The 26,977-nt window shown below is 37.1% G+C and overlaps 1 protein-coding gene across 2 annotated transcripts in view; it reads right to left on the reverse strand.

Annotated features, from left to right (window-relative positions):
- Positions 1 to 26,977, reverse strand: part of ST18 (ST18 C2H2C-type zinc finger transcription factor) — a 107,893-nt gene that overhangs the window by 57,467 nt on the left and 23,449 nt on the right. For both annotated transcript variants that reach the window (XM_034650148.1, XM_034650147.1), the window contains exons 4-5: positions 8,538 to 8,737; positions 545 to 1,336 (exon numbers count right to left, since the gene is read on the reverse strand). In XM_034650148.1, the coding sequence (XP_034506039.1) occupies positions 545 to 1,336; positions 8,538 to 8,737 (992 nt within the window). The remainder of the gene's footprint in view (positions 1 to 544; positions 1,337 to 8,537; positions 8,738 to 26,977) is intronic.

The following is a 26,977-nucleotide window of genomic DNA, read 5'->3' on the forward strand; positions in this document are numbered from 1 at the left end:
TGTGGCCCTGAGTTAGAAACCTGGTAAAAGCATGGGTTTATAAAAGCATTAACATCCAGTTTTATCCTAAGAAATATCGCAGCATCCTGCCTGACTTGCCAGTAGGTTGACATTATTTTGAAGCTCCAAGGGAGTCAGATGATCCCAGAAAGAAAGTAAGAAAGAAAAATTAAATTTCTGGAATTGATTTGATTAATAAAATGATTTAAAATCCAAAAAGTACTAATGCACCTCTAACATGTCTAATATAGTACTGTACAAGTACTATATATTTTTAAAAAGCTGTCAAATTAAAAGAGGCAATGATTCTTTTTTTCATGTGTAAAAACATTGCAAAACTGACCAAGCTTGATCTGAGAACAATCTAGAGAGCAAAGAGAGAAAGAGAAAAAAAAGAAATTGTTTACTTTACAATATGAATTGGTTTTTAAATTGCATCAAGTTGTCAAAAGCTATCTGGAAGTGGTAATCAAATCTTACTAATTTTTCTTCCAACCCTCAAAGCAATTTTATTCCTAAAATAAATGCAAAAAATATGTCTTACGTTTATTGTTAAAGATTTGTCTTCCACCCATGTCAATAACTTTGGTTTGCCTTCTTTCCCCAGCAAGGTGCTCCAGTAGAAACCTGTCCAACTCTTTGTAGGTGTTATGGAAAACACAACCACGTTCAGCCTGGAGAGCAATTGCTTGCTCCAGCAAACTCAAGTTCCCCTTCGCTTTCTCCAGGTCAACAGACTCTTCTGTCATGGCTGCCAGGCACTCGTTATCATCTTCCTCCATCCCAGCAAATGAGGGCTGGGCTTTGCCATCCAGCCGTTCCTGGTGAGCATTCTGTGGGTCTCTCCTTTCTGTCTCAGAATCACACATGTTTTCACAAGAGATAAACTTGTCACCTTCAGTTTTTATTTCAGGAACTTCCAATAGGTCTTTTCTATTATCCACTAAAATATACTTTGGGACCCTGTGTGGTTTGGTTTCTTCTGAGAAGTTGGAGCCACTGTCCCAACCATTCTCTGCATTTTCAGAGTTACTTTCACTGTCATCTGAGGAGCAGAACGGAAGCTGGGAATCATCGATTTTTTCTTTTCCATCATCAGAATGAATCATAAAGCACTCATCAGCTTCATCACTCTCTGCTTTTAGAGACTGGATGCCACTGTCATTTAAATTATCACTTATGGTCTGAACAGACAAATTTTTTTCAAATTTCCCCAAGTGCATTAAAGATTTGACCACAAGCTCTTGATAGCAGCCGTATCTGTCTTCCTTCCCATTGGAGTTTTCTTGTGCAGTTGAATGGAGGTTCTCATCCATAGGTTTTATCACGATTTCTTCTATAGAAAAAGAAAGCCAACATTTAAAAAACAACAGCAAAAAATATTTTAAGAAAATTACACCAATATGTAGATGATATATATATGTATATGTATATATATGTACATTTATACATATGATATGTGTATATATATATATATACACACACACACACACAATAAGTACAATATGGGTATATGTGTCTCTATCAATTTTATAAACACCAAAGAGAAAAATATATATGAATGAATATGAAACAAAACAAAACAGACCTTAATAATCTGAGAATTGCATTTAAAAAAGTGATCTAGTAGAATTTTCAGCATATTATGAGCTAATTGTTTCCAGGGTACTGAAATAGATACTTAACAATAACAAAGTGCTGAATGTGAAATTGTTGTTACTGTACCTTTTATATTTGCAAATTCAGCCAACCAGAAGGAAATCAAATATGCATAATACTACACATTATAAAGGAAACATTCATCAGATTTCTCTGCTGGCATGGCAATGTATTTTCAAAGCTTATTTGGTTTATGTTCACTACCTCCACAGTGTCTCAAACATACTTTCAGATTTTATGGAATGTTAGCTAAAAGACAAAATACATCCACATACAGGTGATAACTAAAAGAGTTCTGAAGCTTTCAAGGCTTCCTGTTAACTTTCAGAACTGTCGCACAGAAATTCCATGCCAGGGGAAAATCAAATAAATGGGAGAATTAGCATGATCAAATATCTTTTTTTAAGAGGATTATCTATTTATTTATTTGAGAGAGAAAGACTGAGAGAGAGGGAGACAGATTGAGAGCAGAGGGAGAGAATCTCCAGCAGACTCTGTGCTGAGCGCAGAGCCCAACGTGGGGCTCAATCTCACAACCCTGAGATCATGACCAGAGCTGAAATCAGAAAGTCGGAAGCTTAACCAACTGAGCCACCCAGGCTCTTCAGTGTGATCAAATATGTAAAATACACATTTTCTGGCCTGGTGCTTGTGTGCATTTGTGTAAGAAGACAATGAAACGAGAGGTGGAGATGGAGTGAGGGTGTGGAACATTAATTGTTTTCGGTAGCGGGCCAACTGGAGTCTTGACAGTCAAAGAGCCCTGGGACTAAGAACAGGTCTCCATGTGCCAGTCTGTCCAGGACAGTCCACTGGATCTGTCCCAGTCCAGCTGTCAGTGTCATCCCCTTCACTCTTAGCTGCAGTGATAGTATGTGTGTGTATAGTCATATGTATGTGTATGTATGTATGTACATATATGTATACATATATATGCATATATATACACATGTATGTGTGTGTGTGTGTGTATATATATATCTTACCCAAGCCTGTCCCAATGCAAACACACCAATTAAGGGTGCAATTCAGGGTGCAGATCTGCTAATGACCCAGCCCTGGTTTAGCAGGCACAGTGGTCTGGGGAGCATGGCACCCACATACATGTGGCTGTGAAATGCGCCAGACAACCCGGCAATGATCCCCTTATATTCACTAAGACCAAAAAAAAAAAAAAGAAAGAAAGAAAGAAAGAAAGAAAAAAGAAAAGAAAAAGAAGGAAAAGGAAGAAGCAGACCATTTCTGTGTCTCTGAAGGCAGAGTGGAGGATGGGCAACACAAACTAATAAGCCCCCTTAAAGACTGTGAAAGACACCAAGTGAAGTGCATTCTGTGTTAATAAACATCTTTGGAGGGAAGAAAAGGACAGCCATCCTGTATGATGGCTGCAGGAGAGGGTGTCTGTGCAGAAGACAATGTGCCTTTTTTGGTTTCATTTAATTTTTTATAAACATTGTCTCTGACAAGGACACTCAAAAATACATCTCCATCATCTTCCTTTCTGGTAATTATCTCCCTAAATCAACACTGGACTGCCAGGATCAAGTAAATATTGCCATAGTAACTAAAAGCATTTTTGGATGAAGGGAAGAATTTAGTCACAACACTAGCCCCTTTAAATAATGCTGATTATAGGGTGCAGTCTTTTGTTGGGATCTATTCAACATAAACTGAAAAATTTAACATTTTACTTCCTAGAAAAGAGGCTGGATAAACAAGCACATCATATTTGATAGGATGGTCTATTCCCTTCTGAATTCATATCAGAGGAATTCCAGGTTTAAATAATATATTAAACATAGTCTAAAATGCAAATGAAGTTTTTCTCAATATCACGGTTGGCTATTAGGAGAAAGTGTAAAGGGTTATGATAATTTTAAAGTATTATGAACTACAGAAAACAAATAAAAAGCATTTTCAGTGAATATGCTCAATTCATTGAACTATTCTCTCACTCCACTTAACTACCCACATGTGTACAATAATGATTTATAGACATTATACCTAATTATGCATATTTGGGCTGTGTTAGAGTGCTAACAAAAGCTCTAGAAAGCAACAATTACCTCTGTTGCTTAGCTACATAGTTTAAAATATTCCTATTAAGTGCAGATCACCAGAGAGGCGGGAGTGACAAAAACGCACATGTGCACGACAATGCGTTTCACTGTGCTGCTGCCAACTGCTAGCATTTTGGGTCATTTCCAGTTTACATAATTGTTTGGTTCAACTGTTTGTTATATGCTAAAAGAAAATATTTATTAATTATTCTTCAGAAAGAGAGGAGTCCTGCCGATAGAGGTGCCTACGTGCATCGCACGCGATGGTTTCCAGGGATGTTCTGCAAATCTGCAAACCAACTTTCCATATACCCACCCCTCTCTGGCTTTCACTGTCAGAAGAAAAAAAAAGTTGAGTTAGCTTTTGAATCTGACAGATCTGTGACGAGGTTCTTATTTCTCTTAGCTTTGTAATGGGCTGCCTGCGTGTTTACGTTAGCGTGTTTTTACTTTCACTGGTGGCCCAGTGATTCATTTTGTACCTTTGTCATTGAAACAACTAACCTATTTTTGATTCTGAGTTTCCGTGCTCAAGTCTGCGCAAACCTCAGAGGCATCCTTGACTTTTCTGAACCCTGTGTCCTCATTCACACAGTGGGGAACGCTGCTGAGTTTACATGGGAGCTCACGCAAAGCAGGTGCCACACAACAGGTGTTCAGTTAATGCCGGCTGTCTTCTTTCTTCCCCAGGTACAGATTCAGAGGGTAGTAATGGCAGGGGATACAAGGGACTGTCCATGTAAATGAGGTGGGGCTTGTGTTTTGTTTATAATAAGTAGTGAAACTGATCTCTGAGAGAGGGCACAGTCCCTAGTGTGAAGGAGGTTTGGTCAGTTTACCACCCATGCCACGCATGCTATGGAACTGCTCATCAGCTGCCTTCAGAAACTGAAGCTTCAATGCATAATGCACAACATTGAGGGGAAACCTTGATGGGTTTGAGGTCCAGAGACTGGGGCCGAACTGCTGGCCCAGCACCACCTGCCTGTGTGACCTTGGGGCAGACCTGTCTCCTGAGTCCTGGGTCCTCATCTTTTAAATGAGGATGATCCAGTGACATCCTAGGACAATAAACTGTACATTCCTGGCATGGCATTCAGTTCTTTATTGCATTTAATCTTTGCAATAATGAAAAGAAAGGGATTTTCTGCTCCATTTTACAGAAGGGAAATGATTTTCTAAGGGGCTAGGGGCTTCCTCAAGATCACACAGCTAGCCAGTGGCAGCAAGGGGGCGGGGGGGGGGGTTGCTGACATCCAGACCCAGGGCCAGGGCTTCCTGACCCTATGCCCTTCCCTCTGCAACAAGCTCCCCCAGATCCCAAATGGGAGGTCATATGTCTCGACTGCTGTTTACAAAACACAACAACCCTTTGGAGAAACTGTTCAGAATACTAATAATCTATTATTTTGCCAAGTTTGGGTACTTTCGAGTGTAAATTTATAGGAAGATACTGAAATACAATTGTCAGCTGGTTTTCAATCAAAAAATGATAACTCCTAAATTATAAATAAAATATGTAAAAATGAATAAACAGCAATAACAAGACAAAAATTAACGAGTAACCATGCCTCGGCTTTCTCAGTACAACAGTGTAGGTCAGAAAATTCCTAGGGCACAATCCCCAGGGGCAATCAGAGAGTTGGATGTTTACCTAGCACACCCCTTTCTCCTCCTGAGATGAGTTCAAAGAGTGGGGCAGGAGGAGGGGCACCTTCTGCGACAAGGAGTAAAAAAAATAAATGATTTTGCCGGATATGAAAAAGTTCACATTTGCTTATTTGCTTGAAACCAAAGTCTCTACTCCAAGGAGTGTGGTAATCCTAGAAAGTATATGCTAATGGATTCTCACATTATGCGTCAGCTGTTCTGCCTCAAAACAACTTTAAAAACTCCTCTGAAAATCACAAGTTTGGAGTTTGACTCCTTTAATATAACTGGATTTTATTATAATTGGATTTTAGTTCTGTTTCTGGAACTATCAAAGTTACTTGTATAGATAAATTAGTTTTCCAGGTCTCTTGAATATGTAAATCTTGCTGGGAATAAAAGCCCTAGAAAAATGAATTTATCTTTCAAAGTTCTAAAATCAGAGTGCTTTATCCCTTATTTGTGTTTTGTTGAGAGTAAGATGTGTTAAAACGATCATCTCAGCCCCTAGAGCTCCTATAATTGTGACAAATTTCTCTGAGTCATGAGTGTAAGCTTAGAAACTGAGGAAGGATCCCACACACTTGGCTAATCTCACTTCCAGCTGACCCTTCTTTTCCTTGTCTGCATTGGGAAAGCACAGCTTGTCCTACCTCCTGGTAATATTTTGCAAGCTTGTCTTCTGTTTGCCCCGGTGAAGATGGTGTATCTGTATGGTTTTGTCCACATTCTCTTCTATCACCATTAATGCCTACCTGCAATTCTTTGAAAGAAAGTCAGTTGAGGGTATGAGACGTATTTTGCCATTAAATGGATTCAAGCTCAGGACCTTAGCCTTACTGAGCACTGCCTCCTTCTTCAACATCTGAGCTGCCTGCTCAAGGCACAACTGGGCACACACCAGCAGGTAAAGGCCTCGGGGTTCCCAGAGTAAACAAGACTAAAGGTGAAAAGCCTCTATGCTCTCTTTCCTTCTGGGGTGGAGGGGTAACCTGCTCAGAGGACTGAAGACCACTTAGAGTCTTGCTGTTTCAACTGAGGTAGGAGCCTCTGTCACCTATCATTTCTGGAAATGTGACTTTGTGATTTGATGTTGTAAAATGATGCCCTGTCTGCTTTCTGAAGGCAGTCAGAGCATGGGAGGATTGGATTATGGAGCACAGCCAGCTGGGAAATAATTATTTTGCTTATCCTTCAATTGCGTCCTAATTATCTTCTTTTCAACACCTACAAGCTGTATTACCTTAAGCATTCAATCTCAGTGGTCTTCAATGATCTCATCTGTAAAATTGGAACCATAATCACGCATACCTCATGTCATTGTTGGGTGGATTAAGTGATGTAATTTATGTGCCTGGGGTATATTAAGAATTCAAAAATAATGGCCACTACCACTATAATTTCAGCATATTCATTATTAGTAGTGCTTCCAGTGCTAAATATAAATATAGATAACATTTGTGAACCTGCAAATAGATGTCCATCAGGGCTTATAACTGAATGTTTCCCTGAGTACATTTTGACAGTATATTTTCTTGGTTGATATTAAGCATCTACGATGATCACACAACTAACATAAAAGGCAGGAAGTCAGTGGGCAGATACAGTCCTTGTCCTCATGGCACTTACAAGAATGTGTTGGTATAAAAAATGCCCAATTAAAAAAATACTCAGTGAATTAATGTCAACTAGGTGAATTATACCTCAAGTCTAACCACACTGATTCAAGGACCTTCCCTAATACTAGATTCAACCTACAATTTTCATAAATCAACAAAAAACTTGACCAGCTCAAGGAAACAAAATGAGTCAAGGATGATTATAATTTACAGATGAGCGATGAAGCTTTAAGCTATATGCTAAATACAGAGAAGCCAGGACATTTGCTTAAACACTGTCAAATCAGTATACAACTTTGTTTTCACTACAGAATCTCAAACTACTTGCAAGCCAAGATTACTGAAGATCTGATGGTTGTGCCCTGACATTTGTGTTTAGTCGCTCAGTATGCTTTTACATCTTTTCTAGTAATCCCTATCACTGTTCCTTTAATTCTGTCTATAATAGATATTTATGATCTAAGAGCTCTTTGCCTTTGGTTTGTATAATACACACTTTTCATATAACATCCTATTTAGTATATTTTGATTCCTTAAAAAGTCACATTCAGAAAAAAACATATTTAATAGAATACATGTACACCTCATTTCATTTTCTAATTAGCCAAGCTTTCAATTTCCATTTAATTTTTTCATAAATTTTTGAGATATTTTGCATGTCCTTCAATTTCATCCTCAAGCACAAAGTGGCTGGTGATGGTCCAACTCCTGGAGGTACTGTGACTACCATAAACCTAATAGGAGGAACTGTGAACTGGGGAGAAACACATCCTAAAATTTCAAAACAGTAACTATATATCACTTAGCATGCAAACAGCATTTTGTGAGTGAGTGAAGAATCGAATTCATGAAATATAATTGTGTGCCTAAAGGTAACTGAAAATTATTTATTTCAGAACTAATGGGCACAGTGATACATTTTCTATAACACACCATTTTCCTACTGAAGGATCTAGGCTGCCAACTTTAGGTCACTTCTGCTAAGTCCATTGCTATAAATATTTATTTTAAAAATTGTGAAAAGTTTAAGGTTACAGGCCACCTGCATTAGTCTGTGTTGTTAATACCTATTATATTTTGGGGGGCCAAATAATACTCTGTATGTTTGTAAAACAAAAAAAGTAAATGCTTTGTTTATATATGTCATATGTTAGATAACTTATTTATGTCATATGTTAGATACCTTAAATATGTCCTTTTATACAAGGGTTCTTTCAGGTATAGACATTGGTCTTATTAGGGAGTCAAGGTATTCTTTAAGGCTTAGTATCTTTTATTTTCCTCAAGAAGAGGCACAGTCCAATTCCGTGCCTTTGAAAAGGGACTCAGGCAAGGACTCTCTATGGTTTATATTTAGACTCTCTGCAGTTACTAATTTAAAAAAAAAATTGGCTCTCAGTAAATGGATGCTGAGTGAAATAAATGTTTGATTTTGCTTTCAAATGGGAATTCACTTCTACAGCCACACAGACTATATGCTCTACATAAGTTAAGACTGAGGCTTCGGTGCTAGGGAGTAGACAGATTTTGGGCTGCTCCCACTCGCTACCTGTGGCAGTGCGATCACTGGCTTCCGGGAGGCTATCTTCCTCCTCAGCCTCGGTCCTGTCATCACATTCTTCTCTGCAGTCAAGGTTTGGGCTGTAGTGTCGGGGCTTCATTAGCAGGGATTTTCTCTTGTTGACTGGGACGCCCAAAGCCTGCTCTGCAGCTCTCCTCTTCTTCGCCACGGAGCAATCATAAGCAGCACTGTAGTCATTGAGGCAAATTAAGAACATGGAGAAAGACTTTACTGCTACTTGCCATTTGATTTCCATGAAGCATAACCCAAAGCCTGTGGAAACTGGGACCAAAGGTTTAGGGTGAGTTGTTGGCACTAACAAAAACAGCCCATCCATTGAATCTATTGAACTGTGTGGATTCTATATTATTGCCTATCAGAAGAGTTTTTTTAAAAATCATCCTTAATCCTGAGTAAGCATATGTTAATCTGTGCTTGCTTGGCACTACATTAAATACCCAGGGAGGGATGAAACAAGATTTGCACTGGTTTGCTAATCCTAAGAAACAGCTAATGTGAAAAATGTACCACCAGACACAAAAAAACGTGTCCAGTATGGATAAATCATAAGGTTTTTCAAATAGTTGTTTGCTACCCAAACTGCTTATCTCTGCCACAGTTGTACATCAAACTTGAGATGCCACATCCTGAGCTTTGACCTGAAAGAGAAAAGCATAAAAGGAGGGGCAAGCTAGGAACATTCCGTCAACCCATCTCCAGTCACACACACACACACACACACACACACACACACATTTTTAAAAAGGTGAAAAGATGCTACCTGACATTCTGCCTTCTGATTCTCACCCATTTGGCACACAGAACAAACAAATAAAAGGAGGAGAAATAAGATTGGATTTCACAAAAATGGACAACAGTTTATCCTTACTCCTGTCCTCATATGATTTTATTTGGAAATGCTCCTGAGGGCGGCCCTTTCAAAACAGATTTCCTACATATAGCTCACTCAGAATTAATGCAGATCACTCTATGTGCTGAAGTTAAGACAAACATTCTCTTGGCAAGATCCAGGAAGACCAGAGGGTTTAGCCCACAATGAGTCTGGGAGAGAATTTATTAAATGCCCTTTGAAGAAAAATGCAAGAGATTTAGAAGCAAAGATCCAGAATAGAGAATTTTAGACTCAGAGTATTTGAGATACTCCATCACAAAAAAATCATTGAATACTCAGTAATATTATCAAATAGACAAAAGTCTTAAATTGTACTCTTGGGAATATCAATGCAAAGATGGTGGCCCATTCATAAAAAATGATTATAGTTGTATATGAATTTTTGAACTTAGAACAGTAGATTTAAAAAACTTCAGAGGGGGAAAGAGGGGGCGCTATTCCTTCCAGGAAAAAAAAATCTGGAAGGAGAGATAATCCAAGAAGGTTACAAATGTCTCAAAAAAAGATCAAAAAGTGGATAATTGAAAATTATCCTGAGGAAGAGAACAGTGAAGTTCCCAGATAAACTAATTTGCCTTTGCAAAATCTTTCTCATGAGCCCAAATTTAAAGTGACCCTGTACAGAAGATGGAGCAAAAAAGAATGTAACCAGATGACTATAGGAGCAAAAACCTGCTTTTATATGGAGACTGTAGAAAGTGGAAACCTGCATCTGCTGGTTTGTCAGGGAAAAGTCTACAACATGAGGTTATGATATAATAGGAGTAGGCATAAAGAACCAGAACTACCTTTACACTAGTTTTTGTCAAGGAGACTGACTTCAGAAGGAAGAGGGACAGAGAAACATATCAAAAAGGATACATGTGAGATGAGTTTAAGAACTTCCCCAGACTGTTAAAGTCTCCAGAATCAACTGAACTTCCATTGAAGATGCTCAGAAAATATACAAGACCACTAAACTATTATCTCAAACCAAGAAGAGTGGCTCCTGGCAAATATCATTCAGGTATTAAAGCAGGGAAGAAGAGTGGATTCTAAAAACCAATTTAAGCATACCATGGGAAAGAGACCAAGAAAGTTTATCAAAATAAAGATTTGTCAGTACCAGGAAACACTGATCAATAAGACCTGGGGGGCGACTAGTTAAAAAGAACTGGTCAGTCAGAAAAATGTCATTGCTTTCTTTGATGCATGATGAATGAGGCTGAACATTTACTCCCCATAAAATCCTTACAAACTTTGTCTTGTTAATATTGTTATATAAAGACAAGTAGTATTTTCAAAATCATGTACCTGGTAATCAGTGGGACTGATATTTGAATTCCAGGCTGCTGAACCCCAAAGATCCTTACAAACTTTGTCTTGTTAATATTGTTACCCAAATTTACATATAAAGACAAGTATCATTCTCAAAACCATGTACCTGGTAATCAGTGGGGCTGATATTTGAATCTCAGTCTACTGAACCCCAAAGCTCATTCTCTCTCCTACATTTGCCAAATTAAAACAATGAATTTGGCTAATTTCCATATGCATTTAACAACTGAGTGAAGTAATACCTGGATCAATGAGTCACCTTTCTAGCTAGAAGGAAGCTGCCTATCACAGGGTTTTGCCCAATGATTGAGGTGCAGATAGATAGGACACTCATCACATCTAGAGATGATACTGAGTTGCAGCAATGGAAACTTGTTGCGAATGTAATTAAGACCCCCCAAATGTCCATAGTCTGAAATAGCAGAGTGAACCTAATGAGATGACACTTAATGGTAGTAAAAATCAAGTTCAGTGTTTAGGTCCAAATAATAACCGTGCAAAGATGAAGGGTATATGTAAGGTTTTATCAAAAGTACAAATTTAGCTTAAAATAAATGATTGTATTTGATACTGTATATAAAGTTCCTTAAGGAATATTATCTATGTAATCTGAGAAAAATAATTGAATTTTTTTGGAAGACCAAATTCCTTATCCCTTGAATATGGGTAACAATTTCTATATCATATGTTGTAGATAAAGAAGATAACATCTGTCCTGGTAGTGGCTAAAATAGATCAAGATAGAACTGTTCTGACTCCCAGTTTAGTGCTCCTTGGACTCCATCAACACCAGGCTGATGCTGGCACAATGCCACATCACAAACCCTCTCCCTAGCACACTGTGCAGATTTATGCATGCCTGTATGTCCATAAACACATTCTAATTTTTTACATATTATTTATATTTACATAAATTACATGAGATTTATACATAACATTTAGTTTAAATCTCACATTCTGTGCATTTCTCCATTGCAAAGTAGCCATGGCCCAGGAAGCGTTTGGAGCTAAAATGAAAGGCTTTATAATAAATATTACCCTTTGTGTGTGCATGGAAAATGGTCCCTTTCCCTAGTTTTCCCTGAGGGCACACTATTTTGGCTTTATTGTGACACTTCACTGTGACACTGCAATGAGGGAAAGCCATGCTTTACATGTCACTGAAAGAAATGCCACAAAATGCTAACATATCTTCTCAAGGTTGCCAGAAATAATTTCCACTGGGTTGTGTTTTCCCATCTGCGGAGCTCTGAAATGTTAAGGAAATAAATGAGCTCTATTATCTATATTTTTCTAGTAGATGAGAAAGAAAGAGAAAAAATACACTCGGCCCTGCATTTATTGTTCTATTCAATCAAACTGTTGCTTTAAACATCCAGAGTCCTCAAGGGAACTTTATCAATGCACCAAATACCTTTCAACGCCATATTTCATATCTGTGGTTTTGATTTTATTAAAATATCTTTAAGGATCTGTATTTTTCCTTGAGAGAAATTTTTGGTTACATAATTGAGAAATGCTTCCATTTGGAAACTCAGAGTCTAAACTGAAAATAGTATTCCCATTGATGACAACATATGGCTGAAATTACACTCAATACAATGATTGAGAAAAACAATAATTAGATAACATTAATGATAGACTCAGTGCTGGAAGTATGTCTAGAAGTCAAATGATTGACCTTTCAGATTTCAAAAAAGAATATAACAAATTAGAGAACTATGAATCCCCAAAATCTGTCCAATAAACACTGGGCTGTACAGTTTCACAGTTTATTTTCCATAGTAATAAATTCTCAGTGCAAGTTATAAAAAGACATGTAACAAATTTAAAAATGCAGGTTCAGTAATAGATATACTCTGAGCACACTCCCCCAAAGCATAAAACAGAAAAAGCAATGAAAGTTATGAATCCCTGAGCCTAAGGAAATTATTTATATGTTCCATTTCTGTGGAATATTCACAGTGGGTATTCCTATAGATTTCTTTTACTTAGGAAAAATACCAGAGACTTGTGGAAAGGAATCAAGAAGTATGAATTTGAATTAAGAAGATTGGCAGAAAAAAACAAATGTATAATCATTGGAAAAGGAAAAAAATTTAAACTATTATTATTTTCAGAGAAATGATTTTATTTAAGGAAAGTCCAAAAGATTCTACAGATAAAATATTAAAAGAAGGAAGCAAACATGATGAAGCCATTAAAACTTATTTGAACTTCTATAAATCATCAATAAAAAATTAGAAAAAAATAAAACTATTTATAATGCACAGAAATATAAAATGCTTAGGAATAAACCTAACAAAAGATGCATAAAACTTACACAAAATATTTAAAGAAAATTAAAGAACTAAATAAAGAAATACAAGATGTACATGGAATAAAAGACTCACTACTACAAGATCTCAATTCTCCCCAAATTTATATTAGATGCAATCTCAAACAAATGCAATCTCAAACAAAATTCCAAGAATAATTTTTTTTAGAAATTCACAACTTAATTCTAAAATTTGTATGAAAATGAAAAGAACTAAGAACAGCATAAACCATCTTGAAGAAAATAACAAAGTTGAAAGATTTATAGTTTTGAATGTCAAAGTTTATCATAAACCTATAATACTTGACATAGGGTGCTGTGGTGCGAGCATAACCAAATAGACCAATGAAACAGAATAGATGTTCCATCCATTGGTACCAGAAATAGGTTCACACACATACGGTCAATTTTTGACAATGGTGTCATTGAGAAAAGGGTTGTTTCTTCAATGAACGGCACCGAGTCAACTGGATATCCATCTGAAAAAAAAATGTTTTGACTTCTACCTTATACACAACAAACAATTCCAGAAGAATTATGGATTTAAAAGACTAACAAGACAGTAGAAAAAGTAAGCCACCGAATGGGAGAAGGTACTTGCGGTTCATCTTTATTTTTAAAAAGTACATACAGAATATATAAAGAATTCTTGCAAATAAATAAGAAGATGACAATTAATTTATTTTATTTATTTATTTATTTATTTAAAGATTTTATTTATTTATTTGACAGACAGAGAGACAGCCGGTGAGAGAGGGAACACAAGCAGGGGGAGTGGGAGAGGAAGAAGCAGGCTCACAGCAGAGGAGCCTGATGTGGGGTTCGATCCCAGAATGCTGGGATCATGCCCTGAGCCAAAGGCAGACGCTTAATGACTGAGCCACCCAGGCGCCCCGAAAATGACAACTTTAAAAGTGGACAAATGATTTGGGCAGGCACTTACAAAAGAACAGATACACAAATGAAGAGGTGTTCAGCTCTTTCAACTCCAGAGAAATGCAAAAATATATATTGGCTCCTTGGCTAATAAAGTGATAACCATAGTGGAATCCTCTAAAACTTCTTCCTTCCCATCACCAAAATAGTAAATCCAAAATCTTATATTCTAGAAGGAATAGTAAAGATTAGTGCCATCCTTAAACTTAGAGGGTGTATGGTCAGTGGTCCCTATAATTTTTCCATTAAATTTACCATTGCAGACCCTAATAAGAATGTTTCTGGTGATTACTAGCAGACTATCACAAACAAATAATAGTTCTAACCACAGCAGCTAGACCAAAGTATGGAATCTTTGCTTTAGCAGATTAAGACAGACTCAAATATGTATTTTGCAGTTACTGACATGCCAAATATGTTCTTTCCCATCTCTATCAGAGAGCAGAACCAAGATCAGCCAGCATTCTAATGATAAGGAAAAGAGTGTAGCTCTACAGTCATGCTGAAGACTGCCCATTCTGCTTCCCTTGATCATAACGCAGACTGAGTAATCCAGACATCCCACAAAATATCACATTGGTAAATTATGTTGATGACATCATATTAACAAGAACAGATAATCAGAAACAGCAAGTATTCTGGAAGTTTTGGCAAGACATCTGTGTTCCAGAGGGTGTAAGATAAACCAACAAAGATTCAGGGGCACACCATTTCAGTGAAGTTTTTAGGGGCTCAGTGGACTGGAGCATTCTGGATGTCTGCATTTATAATAAAGGACAAATTATTGAATCTCATACTTTCCACACTGAGATGCAAGCACAATGCCAGATTAGCCTCTTTAGGTTGGCAGACAGTATATTCCACATTTGGGGATATTATTTGGACCCATGCATTGAGTGACAAGGGGGGGTGGTGGTGGAAAGCTTTGAAAGGGCTGCAGAGCTGATCTAGGCTACACTGAGATAGCTTTGCTAGTTGGACATAAAACCCAATAGAGCCTATGGTATGTTTAGAAGTACCTGTGGCAAAAGAAAAAGATACTTAGGGAGTTTATGGCAATATCTAATGGAAGAATCACAACACATATCCACAGGCTTCTGGAGCAAGGCCATGACATTGAAGCAAAGAGTTATCAATTACTCGAAAAACAGCTCTAGCAGAAATAGAACCCCTGACCTCAAGACCAGAGCTGGCCATCATGAACTGGTTTCTGTTAGATCTACCAAGTTATGATGTCAAGCAGGCCTAGAAGCAATCCATCATAAGATGAAAGGTCCAATATTAGGCTGAAGCAAGTCTAGAGGAAACAAGCGAGATGAATGAATAGACCTCCATGACATCCACCACTAGGGTGGCAGTACTTCACCCCCAGCTGCCACGGATAAACCTGGTATCAGATACAAAGGAAGAAAAAGAATGAACTTGATTTATAAGTGAGTTGGTTCAGCATCTGAGTGCAATCTGAAAATAGGCATCTGGTCACCACTTAAGAATGGCTCTGAAAGGGACAGAGAGAAGAAATCTTCCCAATGGGCAGAGCTACAGGGCAGAGCAGGGATTCAACTAGCCCTCCACTTTGCATGAAAAGAAAAGTTGCCAAGGTAAGAAAATATATGTACCCAGAGGCAAAGTGAATAGTTTAGGTAGTCAGGTAGGAACAGAGAGGAAAGGTTTAGCTGGAAGATTAGCGACAAGGTCTAAGGAAGAGGCATGTGGGTGGATTTATGAAAGGATGAAATGTGAAGGCCTTTGTCTTGCATGATCACACCCACCACAGAGCACATACCAAGGAATAAACATTAAACCACCATCCAGACAGAATGGCCTGGTCAGAAGTCAGCCAGCTTCTGTCTTTGTCATGTGCTGTTGCAGTGGAGTCATTAATGGAGTAGATGCAGGGGCAGAGAATGAGGCATTGAACAGACCCCAAAACATGGATTCCCACTAAGACTGATTGAGCTACTCTTACAGACCCATCTATCAGTAAAAGAAATAAATGGCACGCACCCAATATGACACCTTCCGTAGAGGAGACCAAGTAACCACTGGGCCCTTTTTATTCTGGAAGTGGCAGCAATTCAATTTGACTGGAATTAACACATATTCTTGTTATGGATTTGCTTTTCTTGCCTTCAGAGCCCCAGGTAGTAGCACTATCTGACGGTTTACAGAACATTTGTTCTACTAACAAGAAATTCTCATACATCTCATTGGACCAAGGGACCTTGTTGGGAAGATGACTATGGGAACAAAATAACTGTACACTGTTATTATCACTTACCACACATCGCAGAAATTGCTGGCCTGATGGAGTGATAAAACACTTGAAAGCATAGCTGAGATGCTACCTTTGGACGTGATAGGCTGCCAAGATGAAATCGTATGGCATTTGTTTTTCTCCATCTGATTTATTTCACTTAGCATAATACCTTCAAGGCCCATCCATGTTGTTACAAATATAAGATTTCGTCCTTTTTTATGGCTGAGTAGTATTCCATCGTGTGTGTGTGTGTGTGTGTGTGTGTGATCATCTTTATCCATTCATTCATTGATAGATAACCTTGGCTGTTTCCATATCTTGGCAATTGTGAATAGTGTTGCAAAGAACATAAAGATGCATATATCTTTGCAAATTAGTGTTTTTATTTTCTTCAAATAAGTACCCAGAAGTGGAATTGTTGGATCATATGGTAGTTCTATTTTTAGTTTTTTGAGGAATCTCCTTTCTGTTTTCCATAGGGGTCCACCGATTTATAGTCCCACCAACAGTGCACAAGTGTTCCCTTTTCTCCACATCCTCACCAACACTTGTTATTTCTTGTCTTTTTGATAATATCCATCCTGACTGGTATGAGATGATATCTCATTGTGGTTTTGATTTTATTTCCCTGACGATTAGTGATGTTGAACATCCTTTCCTATGTCTGTTGGCCAACTATATATCTTTGGAAACATATCTATTCAGATTTCTGCCCCATTTTTTATTCAGATTGTTTGTGTTTTGTTGTTGTTATTGTTGTTGTTATTGAGTTGCATGAGTTTTTTACATATTTTGGATATTAACTCCTTGAAATTATATGATTTGCAAATAACTTCTCCCTCTGAGTAGGTTGCCTTTATGTTTTCTGGATGATTTCCTTCACTGCACAGAAGTTTTTTAGCCATTTAGTGCTATTTGTTTATTTTGGTTTCTCTGCAATTGCCTTTTGAGTTAGATCCAAAAAATATCACCAAGAGCAATGCCAAGGAGCTTGCTGCCTATGTTTTCTTCTGGGACTTCTGTGGGTTTTGGTCTTATATTCAAGTGTGAATATATGTGTATCATAAAAGATAGTGGTCCAGTTTCATTCTTTTGCATGTGGCTGTCCAGTTTACTCAACACAATTTATTGAAGAGACTGTCCTTTCTCCATTGTATATTATTGCCTCCTTTGTCATAAATTAACCCACCATAGATGTGGTGATTTTTTCTGGGCTCTCCACTCTGTTCCATAGATCAATGTTTCTGTTTTTATGCCAATACCATACTGTTTTGATTACTATAATTTTGTAAAATAGTTTGAAATCGGGGAGTGTGAGCTTCCAGCTTTGTTCTTCTTTATCAAGATTGATTTGGCTATTCAGGTTCTTTTGTGGTTTCATACAAATTTTAGGATTTTTTTTCTATTTTTGCAAAAATGTCATTGGAATTTTGATGGGGATTGCACTGAATCTGTAAAGTTCTTTGGGTAGTATGGACATTTTAACAATATTAATTCTTCCAATCCATGAGCATGGAGTATCTTTCCATTTACTTGTGTCTTCTTCAATTTATTTCATCAATGCCTTGTAGTTTTAGAATACAGATGTTTCATCTCCTTGGTTAAATTTATTCCTAGGTATTTTTTTCAATGCAATTGTAAGTAAGAATGTTTTTTTAAAATTTCTCTTTCTGGGGTGCCTGGGTGGCTCAGTCATTAAGCGTCTGCCTTCAGCCCAGGGCATGATCCCAGGGTCCTGGGATTGAGCCCCACATCAGGCTCCCAGCTCACCTGGGAGCCTGCTTCTTCCTCTCCCACTCCCCATGCTAGTGTTCCCTCTCTCACTGGCTGTTTCTCTCTCTGTCAAATAAATAAATAAAATCTTTTTAAAAAATTACTCTTTCTGGGGCGCCTGGGTGGCACAGCAGTTAAGCGTCTGCCTTCAGCTCAGGGCGTGATCCCGGCGTTATGGGATCGAGCCCCACATCAGACTCTTCCTCTATGAGCCTGCTTCTTCCTCTCCCACTCCCCCTGCTTGTGTTCCCTCTCTCGCTGGCTGTCTCTATCTCTGTCGAATAAAGAAATTAAAAAAATCTTTAAAAAAAATTACTCTTTCTAATAGTTTGTTTTTAGTGTATAAAAACATAACAGATGTTTATATATTGATTTTGTATCCTGCAACTTTACTGAATTCATTTATTAGCTCTAAGTTTTTTTGGTGAAGGTTTTAGAAATATTTTCTATGTATAGTATCATCTGAAAATAGTGAAAGTTTAACTTCTTCCTTACCAATCTGGATGTTTTTTATTTCTTTTTCTTGTTTGGTTGCTGTGGCTAAGATTTCCAATACTATGTTGAATAAAGGCGGTGAGAGTGGACACCTTTCCCTGTCCTTGATCTTCAAGGAAAGGCTCTCTGTATTTCACCATTGAGTATGGTGTTATTTGTGTATTTATCATATATGGCCTTGAAGTACATTCCTTCTATACCTGCTTTGTTGAGCATTTTTAGCATAAACGTATGTTGAATTTTTTCAAATGCTTTCTCTGCATCGATTGAAATGATCATAGTTTTTTACCCTTCATTTTGTTAATGTAGTGTATCACATTGATTCATATGTGTGTGGTGAACCATCCTCGAATCTCTGAAATATATCCCACTTGATCACAATATGTAATCTTTTTCATGTATTATTGAATTCAGTTTGCTAATATATTTGTTGAGGATTTTCGCATCTGTGTTCATCAGGGATATTAGACTGTAATTTTCTTTTTGTGTGTGTTGTCCATGTCCACTTCTTTGCAGCCAGGCAATTCTGGCCTTATAAAATGAGTTTGGAAATATTCCCTATTCTTCAATACTTTGGATAATTTGAGGAGCGTTACTAGTGAGTCTTCTTTGAATATTTGGTAGAATTTACCAGTGAAGCCATCTGGTCCTGGACTTTAGTTCATTGGGAGGCTTTTGATCACTGCTTCAAGATCCTTCTTAATTGATCTACTCAAAATTTCTATTTCTTCATGATTCAGTCTCAGAAGATTTTATGTTTCTAAGAATTTATTGATTTCTTCTAGGTTGTCATTTATTGGCATATAATTATTCATAGTAGTCTCTTATGATCCTTGTTATTTCTTTAGTATCAGTTGTAACTTTCCCTCTTTCATTTCTGATATTATTTATTTGAGCCCTCTCTTTTTTTCTTAGTGAATCTAGCCAAGATTTTGTCATTTTTAAAAAATCTTTTCAAAGAACCAGCTCTCAGTCAGGTTCACTGGTCTTTTCTATTGTCTTTTTGGTGTTCCATTTATTTCTGCTCTGATCTTTATTATTTCCTTCCTTCTTTTCATTAACGTTGGGCTTCATTTGTTTCCTTTTTCTCGAGTTCCTTTTGGTGTAAAGTTAAATTGTGTATTGGAGATTTTGGATGTAAAATTAAATTATTTATTTGAGATTTTTCTTGTTTCTTGGGTAGGACTCTTTTGCAATGAATTTCCATTTTAAAACTGCTTTTGCTTCATCCCATAGATTTTGCTATGTTGTATTTTCATTTTCATTTGTCTCAGGTATTTTTTTATTTTTCCTTTGATTTCTTCTCTGACCCACTGGTAGTTCAGTAGCATGTTGTTTAGTCTCCACATATTTGTGATTTTCCCAGTTTGTTTTCTGTGATTGATTTCCAGGTTCACACCATTGTGGTTTGAAAAGATGCTTGATATGATTTCAATCTTCTTAAATTTATTTGGACTTGTTTTGTGAGCTAACATATGATCTATCCTGGAGAATGTTCCATGTGCACTTGAGAAGAATGTGTTTTCTGCTGCTTTTGGATAGAATGTTCTGTTTAGTCCATCTGGTCTAATGGGTCAATGTTTCCTTCTTGATTTTCTGTCTGGATCACTTATCTATTAATGTAAGTGGGTGTTAAAGTCCCCTACTGCTACTGTATTGCCATTGATTTCTGCTGTTATGTCTGTTAATACCAGCTTTGCATAATTTGGTGCTCTTACGTATGATTCAGAAATATTTGTAGATGTTATATTTTCTTGCTTTATTGACCCTTTTGTCATTATGTAATGCCCAGACTATCTTTTATTACAGTCTTTGCTTTTAAGTCTATTTTGTCTGAAATAAGTATAGCTACCCCAGCTTTTTATTCGTTTGTTTGTTTCCATCTTCATAAAACACTTTTTTCTATCACTTCATTTTCAGTCTGTGTGCTTTCTTATATCTGACGTAAGTCTCTTGTAGGCAGCATATATATAGAGAGAGATGGGCCTTATTTTTTTAATCCATTCATCCACTCTATGTCTTTGGATTGGAGTATTAAGTTCATTTATATTTAAAGTAATTATGGATAGGTATGTACTTATTGCCATTTTGTTCAATTTTTTGGCTGTTTTTGTAGTTTCTCTCTGTTTCTTTTTTCTTTTCTTTCCTTCTTCCATTGTGGTTTGATGCCTTTCTTTAGTGTTATTTTTAGATTGCAGTTTCATTGTTTTTTGTGTAGCTACTATAGGTTTTTGCTTTGCGGTTACCATGTTGCTTACATATATCAACGTATATAGACTAGTCTATTTTAAGTTGATAACAAGTTAAGTTTGAATTAAACTGCATTTCCCCACTCCCACATTCTGTTTTTGATGTCACATTACACATATTTTTATTTTGTCTATTTCTTTTTAAAAAATATTTATTTATTTATTTTAGAGAGAGGGAAAGTGTGGGAGACTAGGGGCAAGGGAGAGAATCTGAAGCGGAATCCACTCCTGAGCGTGGAGTCCAATGTGGGGCTTGATTGCACAACCAGTGAGATCATGACCTGAGCTGAAATCACAAGTCAGACACTCAACTGAGCCACCCAGGTGCCCTTATTTTGTCTATTTCTTAACTAATTTTTATATTCATATTTATGTTTTTTTATCATGCTTGTCTTTTAACTTTCATGCTAGCTTTATAAGTGATTACTGACTTTACGATATATTTACCTCTACCAGTGAGCTTTTAATTCCATGTGTTTTCTTGTTACTAATTAGTACTCTTTCTTTTAGCTTAGAGAAGTCCCTATAACATTTCTTGTATGACAAGTTTAGTGGTGATGAACTACTTTAGTTTTCACTTGTCTGGAAAATACCTTATCCCTCTTCCAATTTTCAATGATAACCTCACCAGGTATAATATCCTTGGTTAGAAGTTTTTGTTTTCAGCATTTTGAACATATCATGACACTCCTTTCTGAACTGCAAAGTTTCTGCTGAAAAATATGCTCATAGTCTTATGGGGGTTTCCCTTGTACATACCAAGTTGTTTTTCTCTTGCTGCTTTTAAGATTCTGTCATTATCTTTAACCTTTGACATTTAAATTATGATGTATCTTGGGGTGGATCTCTGGGTTCATCTTCTTTGAAATTCTCTGAACTTCCTGGATATGGCTATCTATTTCCTTCCCCAGGTTAGGGATGTTTTCAGCTATTATTTCTTCAAATAAATTTCTGTCCCTTTTTCTCTCTTCTCCTTTTGAGACCCCTATAATGTGAATGTTTTTCCAGTTGATCTTGTCCTATAGGTCCTTTAAGTCATTTTCACTTTTTAAAATTCTTTTTTCTCTTTGCTGCTCTGTTTGGGTGAGTTCCACTGTCCTGTCTTCCAGGTCACTGATTCTTTCTTCTGCTTTATCTAGTCTGCTGTTGAACCCCTCTAGTGTATTTTTCAGTACACTTATTGTATTCTTCACTCTGTGGCTTCTGTTTGGTACTTTCTTATAGCTTCTATCTCTTTGTTGAAGTTCTCTCTGTGTTCATCTACTCTTCTACTGAGATTGGCAAGCATCTTAATGAACATTACCTTGAATTCTTTATCAAGTAAATTACTTATTTTTCATTAATTTTTATTTCTAGGATTTTATCTTCTTCTTTTGTTTGGAACATATTCTTCTGTTTCCTCATTTTGATTGACTCTGTGTTTGTTTCTATGTATTAGGTGAACAGCTATCTCTCCAGGCTTCAAGGAGTGGTCACAGGAAGACTGGGGGAGTGTTTCAGTCTGCTGTCTGCACTGTGCCCTGAAGATGGTAGCCTTCCAAGAACTGTCTCTATGATGTTTCAGTCCCTTGGCACCCAGAAACACAAGCCACAATGACCACAGAGCCAGGCATTCAAGGGGTGTCCTTTGTGCAGACTGACTGCAACCGCTGGGCCAGGGCACATCACCCACTCATTTAGGGCCATGGGGGAGCACCAGGCCAGGGTAAGCCTGTCCATTGGCAATATGCACTTTTAGTGATTATTATATAATGCTATGTCCTTGATAGTTTGAATATATGGGCACAAGAAATAAGAGGTATAATTAGGAGTGGCTTGGTTTACTATGACTCCCAGTGGCTAATTTAAAGGACTTATACACCCCTCACTGCAAATATAGGCTCTGTGGCTCTAATGATCCCTGGTCCCCAAAAGGAAAATGCTTCCACCAGGGAACATATTAAAAGTCCTATTAAATTTTAAGCCCTGAATGCCTCTCAGTTACTTGGGCTTCTTTTGCTGGGATAATCAGCAGACAAAGAAGAGTCACCATCCTGGCAGGAATAACTGACTTTGGTCATTGAGAGTAGTGAGGCTGCCGTTACTTTTGGGGGTCAGAGAAGAATACATTTAGCACCCAAGTGATCCACTGAGGCATCTCCTGGTTTTTCCTGGTCCAGACCTGGCAACAAACCAACATATGCAGCACACAGAGAATCTGAATGTTATGGTGACCAGGAGCTCAGATCCCTTAAGGAGGAAGTGCTGAGTCATACCACCAAGTAAGCCATCTAGATCAGCAGAGGTACTTGGCAAGGATGAAGGGAATTAATGGAAGAGAAGGTAGAAAATGAACTTGATATACAAACCAAGTGGATTTGAACTGTGAAGTGTAGACTGTAGTGGATACCATGGTATGCCATTACCCTGTCTCCACTTCAGGACTAAGGCATTCATTTCCTCCACCTAGTGAGAGTGCTGGAATATAATGGATCTTAGTTGAATCCATTTCTGGGAATAGCCCCTAGTCAGAGAACAATCTAACCCCAAATCACATCCCATGGGGGCAGTCCACATTCACATTTGCCTTAAGGCAAGACAAACTCTGAAGAACAATCCCAGAGCTCTCAGTAGAAATGGCCAAAGCTTCTGTTGCAACTGCATTGCAATTCAACTTCTCCCCATGCCCAATCCTGCTGCTCTTTCTTCTAACAGGTGTTGTTCCCATAAGTATGCCCCTCCCAAAAAACCATTGTGCTGCACATTCCTGTCTCAGTCTGTTTCTCATGGAATCTAATGTTGTGTAAAGGATTGATGAGATTACCCCTGGGGGCTAAAGGTAGGTACTGGTAGCTAGGCTGGAAGTGCTGGTAGGTATGACCTACAGAACTGGATATAGTCTCTCTTGCAGTCTTTGTTATGAGAGCCTTGAGAATTCATGGCCTTGGCTGCATTTGTAGGTTTATTCTTGCCTCCACTAGAGGCAAGAAGATGAAGCACATCTCATTAACCCTCAATTAGAAAACCAAGAAACACTGATACTTTTTACTTGAAAGAGTGATGGTAAAAAACAAAAAATGTTAGTTTTTTGACAACACAGTGTATTATTTTGACATATGTTTTTCACATCACTCCATTGGGATATCCATTCATAGTAAGTCTTTATCATTATATATTTAATTTTAAAATCTGAAAAAATATTGACTTATTTTAGTGGCTTTTCCAAGGAGCTTGTTATTAGCTCAGTATAATAAAAAATACAAAAGTGTGAAACATGATCTCTGTTAAGAACTCATAATCTAACTAGGGAGGGAAAGTAAACACATGAGACCAAAACAACTGACAAGGGAGAATATACAATTACATTTGAAATGAGTGCCATAGCAATATGTGAGAGAGTAAAGAGGTGCACAGAATGGATGCCCTTGTCCCTATGTTTGAACAGATAAGCTTCCCTTTAGTGATCTAAAATACTACTTACTGAAGTCTAAGAACTTAATTAAAAGAAAAAAAAAAAAGAAAATGTAATCTTAATATTATGTATTAGAAAATTGGGCTTTCAATATGTTTCCACTATATTTTTCACAAAATGAACAGATTATCCTAAATGCCTAAATCATTGCTGGTAAGAATTTAGGCAAATGTGCAGTAATTTTTACCCCAGACATGATGCCACATTTGACACAATGTTATATTTTCTCTGAAGTTTTGTATTTTTTTTTAATTTGAGGAGTTGTCACTTCCTTTCCTGAAACCCTCCACCCCAACCCTCTGGTATGGATACCCAGACAATCTACAATAGCTACTTGACTACACTTTTAAGAAATCAGTAGATAGGACCCTGTAGGAAAGGTAAAGTCCTCTGTTTGTTTGAAATGGGTCTCATGATTCCTGAGAGAGCCTAAGGCTACCGTGAATGGCAAATTTACTTTTACACAGAAACTGGAGCAATATTGTTCATTCTTTGAGGGCAGTGCCTGAAATTCATGAGCCAGCTCTTTCAGCTATGTCTTGGAAACTTGTGACCATGCTCATGTTTACAGAGCTATGTCAAACTAGAGTGTGCCCAACAGTAAACCTATAATTTAAGCTTCTCCTATTACTCATGTCATAAATTCAGCATCTAAGTTGTTGCTATTTATCGATGGTTGGTTTGCTGTCATGGAACACTGACTCCACTGGCAAGGTTATTTGATAATATCAGGTTTAAAAGAGGGGGGAATTTTTTTTTCCCATAAGGCCAGAGTTTTTTTCCCCTCATTTAATTGAGATTAAGTTTTAATTGATAGATTAATTGTATAACATCCACAACAGTTTTTTCATAAAATAGTCAAGCCATTAAAAGCCACATTGTAATAATAATAAAAAATAATAATAATAATGATAATAAACTTTCTCTGAATTGTGAGATAATGGGTAAGTGGCACTAAGAAGACTCCCTACAAACCTCTTGCTGCCCTTCTGTGCTGGTGAACATACCCTCCTTTGGGATATCATTCTAGCAACATTGTCAGAATGCATTGCTTCTATGCCACCATAGCGTTTGGCATTTACCATGATTATAAAACCCAACCCTCTGAATTGTAATCATCTCACCCAGCAACCTGGAAACATCTGCAAGAAAACAGAGACTGTCTCTTGTTTATTTTTATATCTCCTGTACATAACATAAGGCCTGTGTCTTAGTAACATGCTTAGTAAATGTTCATTGAAGTTCAACTCCACCCAGACATAAGCATATAAAAATGACGTCAGTGCAAACATGAACCCAGAAAATTGCCTTTCTCCAGAAGATGCATCAAAAAGCTACTCACTGAATGTACAGATGATGTGCTGGCCCACCTCCCTGGAGCAAAAGTTCAGGGATCCACGTGAGCTTTTGCTTATAGTTCCCTTCACCACTGAAGATGTGTTTTTGCAACACAGCCAAAAAAGAGACAGGAGGTAAATTAACAGTAGCAAGTAAGTCAAGAAATCCTAGTTGGTCCCCGTAAAGACTGACCAAATGACCATGATGTTATGAACCAATCAGTTCCAAACTCTACTCTCCAAGAATGCAAAAGAGTTGTAAAAATAATTCAATCCTCACATGAACCAGAAATTTTATGATAGAACTATTCCATCATTCATTAAAACACAAAATAATACACCAAAATTTGGAATATGGTCTAATTAAAACATAAATTTCCTCCAATTTGTAACCAAAAGCAAATGATGTATCTCAGCTAAATAATGTATAGACCACCAAACTTCTTTTAATTACTGATAGATTGAGTAAACAATTCAGTTAATGTATAGCAAAGCTCAGCCATGAAATATGTAAATAGTTCACTGGACTTTTCAGAAACATAATGTGATGGGTCATGGGATTTCCCCAAAAGCAGTTGGATAAAATAAGATAAAGTTAGAAAATTAAAGACAAAAAGAGATGGTCATTATGTAATTTTAGGATCAGGATACCAAAAGAATTCAAAAAGAATTTATACAGAAAGAGATTTCTTGTTTGCTGGAAAATTTAACTTCATTAAAGCAAGACTGTTATTTTAACTTATTAAAATACCTTCTTGTAGTAGATAAAATAAAGATATATGTGGTTTTATGTTTTGTCAAATAGCAGTATAAAACAAAGTATTAAGAAAAATGAAATATAGGAGATCTTCTTTTAATCCTAAAGAAATACAAAAATGAAATTCACAGTTCATAAATATTTACTTTATCAAAATATTTGAGGAGAATGTATTTAAAGTAAGTCCTATTCTAAGAAAACACTTTATTCTTTTCAAAAAGATTTATTTATTTTAGAGAGAGAGAGAGAGAGAGCACATGCATGAGCAAGGGGGAGTGGCAGAGGAAGAGACTATCAAGCAGACTCCCCACTGAGCATGGAGCCCTACCTGGGGCTGGATCTCACAACCCTGAGATCATGACCTGAGCCAAAACCAAGAGTATGATGCTTAACCAACTGAGCCACCCAAGAGCCCCTCCAAAAAAACAAAAAAACAGCAAAAAAAAAAAACTTTAGAAGAAGATCATGGCATCATCTTAGTTGATCCTATAGTAAGTATTTTATTATATAGATTATATCTGCTAAAAAAATTAAATGAGGTTGAATAATAATAGCATCTTGACAATTCAAGTTAATGCATTTGTAGCATTGAGATCAAAGTGACTCTTTTTACTTTAATAAGT

Source organism: Ailuropoda melanoleuca, unplaced genomic scaffold, assembly GCF_002007445.2.
Source record: "Ailuropoda melanoleuca isolate Jingjing unplaced genomic scaffold, ASM200744v2 unplaced-scaffold11384, whole genome shotgun sequence".
NCBI lineage: Eukaryota > Metazoa > Chordata > Mammalia > Carnivora > Ursidae > Ailuropoda > Ailuropoda melanoleuca.